The sequence below is a fragment of the Oreochromis aureus genome, linkage group 11 (assembly GCF_013358895.1).
Source record: "Oreochromis aureus strain Israel breed Guangdong linkage group 11, ZZ_aureus, whole genome shotgun sequence".
NCBI lineage: Eukaryota > Metazoa > Chordata > Actinopteri > Cichliformes > Cichlidae > Oreochromis > Oreochromis aureus.
In genome coordinates this window covers 35,292,108-35,304,888 of record NC_052952.1, presented here as the reverse complement: position 1 = coordinate 35,304,888, position 12,781 = coordinate 35,292,108, and the positions used below count along the sequence as shown (strand labels likewise).

The following is a 12,781-nucleotide window of genomic DNA, read 5'->3' as shown; positions in this document are numbered from 1 at the left end:
AAGCACAGTGACAAGGCAAAGACTGCTGAATGCAACATGTATTAAACTGATGAGCTTAGGAGCACTCAACGAAAGGCAAGCCACACTAAAGACACATTTCCCGCAGAGTTATGGATCTTATATTACCGCTGCTGTGGAGGTTAGGGATTGATTTGTGTGCTTATTTTTCCTTTTAGCAGGATTTTTTTTTAAAACTTAAGAAGGGGCTTGCGTGAAACGTTTTAACAGGACCCAGCCTAGACCAGACGTGCTCCCAAACTTTATGGAGCCGGATTAAAAAAAAACAACTTGCATTTGCAGACATAATATATTTCTACAAACATATATCAAATAAAAATAAGGGAAAAAAGGGAGACACACACCAGAAAATCATTGATGTAGATATTCTCCTGGACTCAAGGACACCAGTCATGCATGGTGTGGAGGAAACTTTCAGCCTTGTTCTCGTTTCTCTTTGTAGTGAGCCAGCAGCTCAGGCCACACCCACAGAGATGTGTATACAGTCACACTGTTTCAGATGCAATAAAATGTCAAGCCTTTGAAAAGGAAGCAATCAGTAAGGAATCAGATCAAAGGAGTCATTAAATTTGTGGTCATACTACACAACCACACACACGCGTGTGAAAACGTAGCTATTTTATTGCTGAAAAAATAATTTAAAAAAATACATTTTTAAAGGTGTGTGGAACAATCAGGAAACAAAGTGCTGACTGTGAAGAATCAGAGTGCAGAGAGTCGATATTTTGCATTTTCTCTTTCTCTAACCTCACATGAACTTTGCTGCCAACACATTCCTGGGAAGCACTGCTGGCTGAGTCTGATCTGCAGACATTCACATGGGATCACAACTAAGGACCAACAGACTCCCCCAACATCTGATGACACGCAGACATTCAGTAAGGCACCGGGGAGACCTACAGGGGGAAAAAATCTGCTCACAATCCTAATAGCTCCTCAGCTAGCTGAAGCTGTTAGAGCTGCTTGATAATGTGGCCTCGGCTCCAACGTTCCTCCAATAACACCAGCCTGCATGCCAAGCTACACACAGGGTTTCCTCTAAATGTTGTTTTCAAATAATGAGTGCAGCGTCAACCACCTACTGTAATGGAACTGTTTCCATTCCACTTTCTAACCTCGTTTAGATGTAGTGACGAATGCTGTAGCCTAGCTTGATTAGTATGCCCTGCTCAATGCATCATTGTAAATATGGAAAAATGCTAAATAATATACCAATATGTACAGAAAACTGTTGATTTTAGTACAGAGTTGTGTAAGTTTTGAAATAAAGACTCCCTCCCATGTGCCTCACAGTGGTTTTGTTCATTGTCCATCATTCCTTAACGCCTGTGCTTTGAAATTTTCAAATAAAGGATGAATGAGAGACATGCATGTTCTTCACTTCCACCACACAACAGAATATTAAAAAACAGAATTAGGCTGCATTTTGTTAGCTCAGTTACTTTGTTGTTCAATCTCATGCATCAGTATGAAGCTCATCTCACAAATGGCAAAACTCTAAAGTCTTTATGCAACTGTGCAAAGTAATCTCGTCGTGTGTAAAGCTGTGAGTTGACATTCTGTCACCGGGACGGTGATTCCAGCTCAGCAGAGCAGGCTGTGTTCAGCCTGTTTGCCTGGGGGTGTGTCCTTTCCTTCAACGGGGACTGAAGTGACATGACTGCACTTGAAAACTGACAAACTCAGGAATGACATTTACAACCCTGATGTTGGGTCTGGCTGCACATTTCACAGCACATTCCACAGACGACAGGGTGTTGCAGCTCAGCTGTTCATGCAACACAGGGTGTGAATTCAAAGTATTGCAGCACAAAAGGTAAAATCACAGCAGCTGCATCCACATGTTCACATCACATTCACTGTAGTTTAACCAGCTGCTAAGAGACACACCGACATGGTTTGAAGACAAATTTTAAAAGAAGACAAACCTGCGCTGGCTGACGCTCAGCAGTAACAACGCCAGGATATCCTTAACGCTTCCCCATATAACAATCTATCTGAGTCATCATTTTTTTACAGCGTCACAAAGTAAAAATTACTGACCTATAATCTGAAAAGTGTCATTCTCATGAAGAAGGAGGAATACGAGAACATATCAAAGTTACTGTGGAATCACTTGGCAAAAAGTCAGGGAATTCCCCCACACAGATCCCACACAACGGCAGATAAATGTTACATCATCAGTGTGCTGCTGCTTGAAAGATTTATGGATCATTCCCAGTGGTTCCCCTGACTCTGAAGCAAAACTGCATCAGTGTTTGTTTTCATCTGTCCTGAAGAGAAATGATACATGCACAAAATCATCAGTGTGTGCTTCTGATATGTTAACTTATTTACACATGAAATCAGGTACAGTGTAGCTTACATCCACAATGGGATGTCAGTACAATAGAAACTGTATGATAGATGGGTGTAGCTATCCCGACCAGCTGGTTTTTGAAGGTTGCATTTCAGCATTTATTTTTTGTCCTTCTTGGATCTGACTAACACGGACTCTGTTACTAACATATGAGCATGCAAAGTAGGCATTTATTCGCACAACGAGCATGATGCTGTCTTAAAATCAGCGACTGGGAGCATAAACAACAGGGAAAAAAGTGAGGTGGTTTTCTCATAGACTTCTATACAACTGGACCAATTCTTGAAACCAGAGCAGTCGCCCCCTCCTGGCCATTAGGAAGAAAGTCCCCGCCCATTTGCTCTTCTTACCTGGCTTTGAGCTCTTTGTGCTCCTCCTTGATCTTGCTGAGCTCCAGCTGCAGGCGTGCTCGCTCCTTGGCCACCTGGTCGAGAGTCTTGCGGGCATCCGCCAGCTCCGTCTCATAGGCCGTCTTGATGCCCGACAGATCGCGAGTGACCGAGGACTCGGACTCACTGATGCGCAACCGCAGCCCGGCGTTCTCCGACTCCAAGGAGCGCACCTTGTCGATGTACACGGCCAGTCGGTCGTTGAGGTTGCACAGCTCTTCCTTCTCCTGCAGCCTGGTGATGCGGGCCGGAGAGACGGCGCTGCGGCTGGTGCGTTTTTGGCTCGGGGTTTCCATGGTAATAATGGCTCAGCAAGAGATGCAGACGGGGTGAGTCACTGGCTGTGGGAGAGGAGGAAGAGTTAATGAGAAGAGTATCGAGGTTGCCTTCCACAGAAACACACTGCACTGCTTTAATGGCTGAATCACAAGTTAAACTTTAACAGAGGTGAAACCAAAGGAACTCGCACCACAGTGATTCTTATCTGTCCGCCTCCAGTCTTCCGTCTGCTCAGATTTGTTTTATTAATTAGTTTTGATTTTTTGGGGAAGCATATGCTAAAAAAGATAATGCTTAAGTTACCACAGCTACCTTTTCACTCGTTTCCTGCTCCTGATTCCATTCATGTCAATATTTTCAAAACAAACTAACCCACTGTGAGAATCTCAACCTTAACGTCCGCTCTGCTTCAGCTTCATTAAACTACTGTAGATGTCGTTAAACCACTTTACGCAGCTCGCTCAACACATTTCCCACAAAGACCAACCCACATACCTTTTGCAAGACTGTAAACACTTATAATTACACTGAAAATATGCAGTTGTAACCAGGGACACTAAAACAAGTAAAGGCATTACCATGCTGCTCTGCCATCCACGGAGACTCTGGTAAAAAATGCTTTTATTTGTTTAGAGATCAGAATGTTCAGAGGTGATCATTTTGCCCACAGCCACTAGCAACAGCGCTCAATATAATACCAAAGTGTTGACTCATAATATAAACGATTGCTGCAGGATGCCCTGATATGGACAAGTATCCATCCTAATATGAGGAGTGTTACATCGAAACCTTAAAAGCTTCAGAGCTTACAGTTCATTGGAAAAGTATACAAAATGAATTCAAATAAAAACGAATGGAAGCAAGCCGTACACACACACACACACACACACACACACACACACACACACACACACACACATAAATAAATACATATATAAGAGAATTTTAAAAACGAAACGTGCAAAGGGAGATGCTCTACAATCGAATTATGAGGCTTCGAGAAGACTTCTCAACGAGATTTACAGTTACTGTTATCAGTAGCTGTGGCCAAACAGGTGAGACTGAAAAACTATTCTACTTGTCAGCAGTTGCTCCACTCATAGCCTAACAAGCCTGTCCCACCAAACGGCGGGAATGGGCTCTCCAGATTGGAGTGGGTGGACACACCAAACTCTGCCATCCATCCCCTCACCGCCCATTACCAAAAGTGCACACGAGAACATGCACGCCCATGTGGGTGGGATGCATGCACACGCCCACAGGAGCACACACTTACGACTACTCTCTCTGGACTGACTTTGAATAAATGAAGCATCCATTTCAGTTCCAAAAGCAGCTCCTGAGCATTAACAGGTGCTGTCTGATGTTCAGCTCTTCAGCCATTGAAACGAGCTACAACTTTGACAAAGTTATGCCTCACGAAAAGGAAAACGAAAACAGCTTTCGGCTAACTGAACGAGTTTAACAAGCTCAAAATGACAAGTATACTAGAAGCACAGACAGCAGCACTGTCAGTGAGACATAAAGAAAAAGCCTCACAGGAGACAAACATGAGGAAACTCTCTGAAGCTTACCTTAGCTGTGTGAGAGCCTTCTGACTGCAGCCTGCTGAAGGGTCTACAAGTGCGAGCACAGGATCTTTCTGGAAGTTTATCTGCTGGTTTCAGTGCCTCGGATGATCGCAGTCCCGGATCTGTTGAAGAATGCTGTCTGCTGGTGGGTGTGTACTCCTTTGGCTCGTGCCCTGGACTGCTTTCGTAGCCGAAGCTCACTGCACATGTACCTACCGCTGGAGAGTGAGATGGGGGCGGGAGCACAAGACAGAAGAGGGTGGGGTAGCAAGGAGGAGTCAGGCTAGGACAGACTGTGTGTGTGTGCATGCAGAAAGCAGCTGCTGAGCTTTATCTCGCTCTGCACTGGCCCTATCTTTTCCTTTCTCTTTTCCCTCAGACTGAGCCCTTGCAGACACCCTGACCTCAGCAGTTGGTGCAAGTGGTCTGTCAATAAAACGCTGCGACACTGATGATACCGAGCAGCTCCCAGGTGGATGAAAGTGTGTGAATGTGCGGATTGCACCCGGCTCCTCCCTGCTGATTTGAAGAACACATTCTTTCCAGCTGAAAGGCCAAAGACATGAATGAAGAATTCCAGTTCCATCAAGAAATCCTGCTGCAGAAGGACGCAGAGGTGACCTTGTAACGCACCATAAACTCAGGCAATGAAACAAATCCAGAGTACATGCATATGATTCATCACCTTTGTGCACAGTTCTCGTTTTACCCATGGCAGAAAAATAGCTTTTCAACAAGGGTATCCAAAGGATTAAAGGAGGAAAAAGTCCAGGGAATTCTCATATTATAACCCCAGATGATAAGAGAATAATTCCCAAAAGGCATCTTGACAGGCTAAAAGTCTGACACTCAATCCGGAGCTCATCTGGACTTATATTTGTTTCGGCGGGGTGGAGTTAATGGTACCACAGGTCCAATCAAGCTCTGATATTTTCTGTGTGTCTCTGTGGGTGCATGCATCTTCTCACCATGGAAATAAACGTTTGTCCATTCATGTGTGTGTCTGTGTATGCGCATGTGGTTAGACGGGGGCAAGACAGCACCTCTGCTTTTGGGCATGGGGCAGGTCCAGTAGCTAAGGGAGTATCCCGGCTACAGCACGGCCTTCCAGTGGAAAGGAGCAGTCAGAGTCTGAGTCACACGTCCCTGCTACAAACAGCTCACATGTTTAGCCCTTCTTTCCTTTAACCCTTTTTCTTTCTCTTTCTGTTCTTCTTCATCTCCACATTTCAAGTTTTTCAGCCCTCATGTTTCCATGGAAGTCACACAAAGATAGGAATGCATGGCTGACAGCCCAGATAGCTTTTCAGTAAGACTCTTTTCTCAAGGGCACAAACAATAATAGCATTTCTCATATAAAATGCCATCACATGGAAACAAGATGATGAAAGCAAATCACCCCAAAGCAGAAAAAGGTCCTAACTGGCATTTTTTCACCATAACAGAACAAATCTGGAGATGGGTGACTGATAAGGCACTTACAATTTCAAAATCTTACAACATTCTCAGCTTGTTGATACTTGAAAACAAACCTAATGTTTTCTAAGTTAAAGTTCACATGTAGCAATTTGATCAACTTCTTTTCAGCTTCTATGAGCAAGTCAAAAATAATTGTGTAATGTGCTCCTTTGCACAGGTACCAGCACTGGATCAGATTAACCCCTGTTTACATACCGTGTGTGAACAAGCCTTAAAACGGGTACAGCGGAGATCGTTAAAGATCTTATTTATGGGGCTATGAGTTAATTTATTAAGTAAATGTGCCATCAGGACCTTTAGGAGGATTTTTAATGCATGAAGAAAAAAAAATATGTGACTCACTTTGCAGTTAATTGTACTCACAGACCACCCTGAAGTCTGAGCTCCATCTCTGGTAATTTAGGGCATTTTATCTGTTTTAGTTATGACACAGTGCCTCCATCTTACATATACAGTCTATGTGATACACACAGGTGACACTTTTCTTTTATAAATGTACTTTGGACAAACCATCATGTTTACGTAAAGCACACCCAAAGCATTAAGCCTTCATCACCTCAGCCGCTGACTGGTGCACAGTTTGATTCCCAGATGCATTCATCAAGTCCAAAAACAGGAGCTAGCATGACAGACCGGGATGCAACACAGCAGCCAAAACAAGTACAGAACAATGTGTTATCAGTCAGCTTTCCCCCCCAGACTTTACTCACTTGCGCTCTCCTTTTCTACTCTCACCGCATTCCATGCGGGCACACATACAAAAAAAAAAAAAAAAGACAGAAAGAAACCCACAAGGCGTGCTGTCCCATTGTGCAATCCTGACATTGTATTTCCCCATCCTGAGCTACTGACTTACTGCTCTACTGGGAGAAAAGAGCAGCAATGAAGAAGAAGAATTTAAGTCAAAGAAAATCTGGTATGCTTCCTAATGCTTCCTGGGTTTTTAATCGCACTACCTCCGCAGCACGTCTTGGATTGTTAATGAAAAATAATCACACACATTTTATATTGTTTGTTTTTTTAGCCAAAAATCCCTCACCCAGAAACATATCCTTGAATATACGCTTAATTGGTGGCAATTTGTATTTCATAACCTGGTTACATATTATTGAAGCTGTAAGTTTGCATTTTCAGGGGCATGTTTGCTACATTTTACAGCATTTTGATTGAAATACTTGAAAAGGTGCCTGTGCTCGTAAAATTCTAGCATTTATTAGCATGTTAGGACTAATTGGCAACTATATGCGCCCACACAGTCTACGATGCACCTCGGTAACTGACCTTGCTGACTCGGCTGATAACGTTACATTCGTTTGTAAATGTGGTCAGACCACATTTGGACACATTAAAAAGAAAACTAAGACAAATTCTCACTCAGTGCTTTAAAACAGGACTCCACAAACCAGCAGGTGACATCATGGTGTCCATCTTTTATATACAGTCTGACATCATCTCTGCTGCTTAAGAGATCATTGTTCATCTTCCCACTTTTGCCTGAATCATTAATAGAAGACTGGTGCCTTATGTTTCTATCCAGTGTAGACGAGCCTGGAAAAAGAATAATATTTATCTAGATTTTAAGGCAAAGCTGAATGTTAGTTTGACATTTTGTTTACAACTACAGTGCAACATCAGCGTAATGTCAAACAGCTGTTGCTGTATGAGCCTCTGTTTTGCTTAGCATGCAAATTATCTGAAAGCCTTCAGTCTTATGTAAATTCACCTTGTGATTTTTCACAGTGTGCTGCAGATGTGAAAAAAATATTGCCGAGACGGGAAACACGATGTGCCATCTCTGATGAGAGAGTATTCTAAACAGAAACCACCAGGAAGATCAAAAGCTTGACTCATTATTTCAATCAGCAACATGAGGAAGTAAAACTCCACCGGGGAAACTCGGGAAACTGTAGATGACACACAAGTCGCTTGGAGGCTGAATAATCCTCAACTACTGCAAACTTAACAACCTGAGGGACTTCATCTGCTCTGCACTACCCGACTCACTGGACCCTCTACAGTTCGCATACCGCCACAACAGGTCCACTGATGATGCCATAGCCCTGACACTCCATGCTGCCCTGTCACACCTGGAGAAGAGAGACACGTATGTGAGAATGCTGTTTGTAGATTACAGCTCAGCATTCAATACCATCGTTCCCTCGAAGCTGGACAGGAAACTGCAGGATCTAGGACTGAGCAGCTCCCTCTGCAGCTGGATCCTTAACTTCCTGTCTGACAGACGCCAAGTGGTCAGACTGGGCAGCACCACCTCATCCCCCATCACACTGAACACTGGTGCTCCACAGGGGTGTGTACTGAGCCCTCTCCTGTACTCACTCTACACCTACGACTGCACGGCCACTAACAACTCCAACATCATTGTGAAGTTTGCGGACGACACTACAGTGGTGGGTCTTATCACCAACGGTGATGAGACAGCCTACAGGGAGGAGGTCAGCGCCTGACCCACTGGTGTCAAGACAACCATCTCACCCTCAACGTCGCAAAGACAAAGGAGCTGATAGTGGACTTCCGGAGGTGCAGAGGAGTACACACCCCATCACCATCAACGGCGCCGCTGTGGAGAGAGTGAGCAGCTTCCGCTTCCTTGGTGTACATCTGGCTGAGGATCTTACGTGGTCAGTACACATAAACAAGACAGTGAAGAAGGCGCAGCAGCGCCTCTTCTTTCTCAGGAGACTGAAAAGATTCGGCATGAGCCCCGCATCCTCAGGACCTTCTATCGCTGTGCCATTGAGAGCATCCTCACTGGATGCATCACCACCTGGTATGGCAACACCACCGCTTACAACCGCAAAGCTCTCCAGAGAGTAGTGCGGTGTGCTGAACGGATAATTGGAGGTGAGCTTCCTCCTCCAAGACATCTACAGGAAGCGGTGCCTGAGGAAAGCGGGGAGGATCATCAAGGACTCCAGTCACCCCAGCCATAAACTCTTCAGACTACTTCCATCAGGAAGGAGGTTCTGCAGCATCCGGTCCCGTACCAGCAGACTGAGAGACAGCTTTTTCCACCAGGCCATCAGACTGCTGAACACGTCATAGACACCTCACCCTCACTACTGGAACTTCAACATTATGCACTCCATACTGTACATTAATGCCACTGTTTTGCACATACCTACCTCTGTATATTTTATATTTTATATATCTTATTTTATTGTTTACTCTATTTCATTTGTAAAACATGTATATACACACTCACACACACACACACACACACACACGAAAAAACATATTTAGTACACACATTCAGTAATGTATATACCTTTATATATGGTACATATATTTATTACTTTTTAGATTAACCATTTTTATATTTTGCTTGTTGCACGTTATTGTATTTTGCACAACTCTGTTGCTTGTGAAGCTTGCACACAAGAATTTCACTCGCATGTACTGTACCAGTGTACCTGCACATGTGACGTGACAATAAAGGTGATTTGATTTGATTTGATTTGATTTGATTTGATGTCTACAATGGACATTTCTGTCACCGTGGGAACAACAACAACAGAAAATCTTGCTATGGATTCACATGTGTTTCCACCAACTTCTTTACAACAGTGTCTCCTGCTACCAACAAAATTAGTCCCATACTTCACTGTTCTTACAGTACAATTGTACCATCATTTCATTTCATTAATTTTATGTGGTCTACACTTTTAACAACGTAGAACACATAAAGTTCTACGTTGTACAAGCTGATGTAAACGTAATCAGACACACTTAAATAATCACAAGCCTGCATGTACAGTAAACTACAAGGGCCATAATCCCCTCCATCCTCCTGCCATGAAAGATCCCATTGTAACATGGTTTCAGTGAAAAAAAAGTGCATGTTCATGATCCAGCAGAAAAGGTGACTGTATGTTCACTGAAAACAGATTCAAATTCAGTTAGACAAATGAAAAAGCTGTTTTCAAAATACACTGCCTTTTTGTCCCTCGGTATATTCATCATGAAATGTGCCCAGAAGGGTTTCCAGAACAGTGTTTTCAGCATTTTATCCTGAATTTGTTCTCTGTTACAAGTGTTTCTCCTACCATCAGTCCAGCCTGCTCCACTCTGTTTGTAGAAGGAAGGACTCATGTAAAAATACAGCTGGGCTTGTTTGACTGCCTCTCAACTCAAGGTTTCACCATCTCATTTAGCTTCCAGAGCCTTATCCCAACCTCAAATATAACCCTAAAATGAAGCGTTAACCCTCAAACAGATGTTTGAATGGATGTGGAAAAACGAGAGCTGGACAAAAAGCTGTCCGTTTACAATATGTAATCTCTCTCACGGTCTAAGACTTAAACTGGCTCTCACAAAGATGACAGAACAAGTTTCTATTTAATTTCACGAAGGAATGATTCTCAAGAAAGCTGCAACACACTCCCTGTGCTGCACAGCCACAAAAACAAGCCCGCTCACTCTCTCTCTCTCTCTCTCTCTCTCTCTCACAAACAGTGTATCTTTTTAGCTGTCTGCTTTTCAAAATAGTCTCTTTGCAACTGCCTGTGTGAGTCATTCAGGAAAAATCTGTAAATTATAGCTGTAACAAAATGTCCTGAGTTAAACTCTCTCTAAACAGACTGTGCAATGAGCTGCTTCTAAAATAGAGTTGATATTTGTCTCTGACAAGCTGTCTTTTTAAAAAACATGAATCGGCCCAGTTCTTCAGCATCAGCCCAAACACAATATCACACATCATGAAGACCCTGCAGAGCCTCATCCTGGACCAGTTCGCCTGCCGACCCTGACTTGGAGTTGACTGGGGTCTTCTTCTCTCCGCTTCCTCTTCAGCCTCTACATTGCAGACTTTAGCTACATCTTCAGGAGTCTCCTGAACTCTGCAGCAGTGTTATGTATCAGAAAGAGTGATGAGGAGCACGGGGCTGTGGCAGGTAACTGTAATACATAGTACGACCAGAACCCTCTTCAGCTGTTTGTGGACATTAGGAGAATTACAGCTCTGTTGGCCCCGTTTCTATGCGCAGACAGCGGAGGCTTTCAAGTACCTCTGTGTTCATCCTGATGCAGAGAACGGCACAGGAACTGATTCCTGCCAGGAGCCATCAAACGTTACAACTACCCTCTACTACAACTGGACTATTTAGACTCGCCACATCTTGTGTACATTATCTGTAGTATCATTAAACTTTAGAGTATTTATTTTAACTAATTGGACCTTATTGGAATGTGGCCCTTTTAAAACGTATTTTCATATATATATTGTTTACATTTTTCTAGCTTCATATTTTATATCATATTGACATTTTAATTTATCCCTCCACCTCCACCCACACACCGTGATTAATAAAGTAGTCTGATTCTGACTGATTTCACAGCGTGGATTTTGGGGGATTTCCCCGGTTCACGTCGAGAGACAAATAACAAAACTGAACAATCAATATTGACTTCGGTTACCGGTAAACCTGTGTGGTTTCTGTTTTCTGAGCATCAGTATGAGTGCAGATTTTCCGGAAATCCGGGGTGATCAACAGGTTCAGTAATACTCAAACCAGGACAGCTGACACAAACCTCACATTTATTCCTATTTTCTGGAGTATGATGTCATCATTGGGCGAAGCGCCTGCTGGGTGTCGCGCACCGCTCTGCTGCCGCGTGATTGGCTCATTCTAATGTGGTTTCTAACAAAGCGCTCACTCGGTGTACATGCATGCTTTCGTCACGAATTATGAGGATGCTCTCACTCTGTGCCTCTCTGGCGCCCCCTGCTACCACTCAGTACATATGACATAAATAGAACCCCACAGTGCACAGCCTTCCACTGAAGTCATTCACAAGCACAGCACATCCACGCCATCCACTGGCTGACACACTGAATGGAAACTGTCAGTGTGGGTCAAAGAGTTCATGAACTGATTCAACTCTCTGCCTGCGCCCTGTTAGAAACTATAAGAAGAAGAATAAATGCATTTCATCTTCCAGCTGAAACACACTCCGCTCTCCGTCCTACCTTCGCCTTCTTCTGCCTTTTCTTCTGCAGCGCTTTAAAACGCGTCTCCCGTCTCTGCGCTCACCGGTGACCTTTCCAAATGTCGGCAGTCCCAGTTAATCACGATATCATCCGCTGGGACGCGTTTCCTTTGAACAAATCGGAGAGCCGCGGAGCTCCGAGTCGAGCCAGCCCGAGTCAGCAGCCACCTGCAGATCCACACACTTGATTAGGCTGCCAATCTCCGCTAATTACAATGCAGCCTGCAGGCGCCACCTGGCGACCATGTTTAACGCTTCGGTAGTGACAGTATTTTTAGCTGGTGAGGGTTTCAGTCGAGCAGGTGATGTTTGGAAAAAATAAACCAAATGTGTGTAAGGGGTGACTATGGAACAGGGGTGTGTCCAGAGGGCCAGTATGAGGGGTGGCACAGCCCCCTCATGGTGCCCCCCACTAAGGTAACTAAAGTAGAGTAGTGTTGAGAGCATGGCTACTTTGTTTCTGTATGTTATGATACTTTCCTCCTCTAATCCAATATATTTTGGATAAATTCCTTGCACTGTGTGCTCCCTGCCACGTATTTTAATGATTTTAAACTATGATTCTGCTAATACATGATGCTAGGTTATTATAGACAAAGCTACCGAGCGTTGTATGTAATTAAAACAGTCAAGCTGCAACAACAAAGTGATATACATGGTTTTATTATAGTACTTTAAGT

The 12,781-nt window shown here is 43.7% G+C and overlaps 1 protein-coding gene across 1 annotated transcript in view; it reads right to left on the bottom strand.

Annotated features, from left to right (window-relative positions):
• LOC116327123 (lamin-A) overlaps positions 1–12,287 on the bottom strand; it is a 41,267-nt gene extending 28,980 nt beyond the window's left edge. Inside the window, exons 1-3 of the mRNA XM_031748616.2 lie at positions 12,082–12,287; positions 4,620–4,834; positions 2,728–3,107 (exon numbers count right to left, since the gene is read on the bottom strand). Coding sequence (XP_031604476.1) covers positions 2,728–3,062 — 335 coding nt within the window. The 5' untranslated portion in view covers positions 3,063–3,107; positions 4,620–4,834; positions 12,082–12,287. The remainder of the gene's footprint in view (positions 1–2,727; positions 3,108–4,619; positions 4,835–12,081) is intronic.
• Between the last annotated feature and the right edge of the window lie 494 nt (positions 12,288–12,781).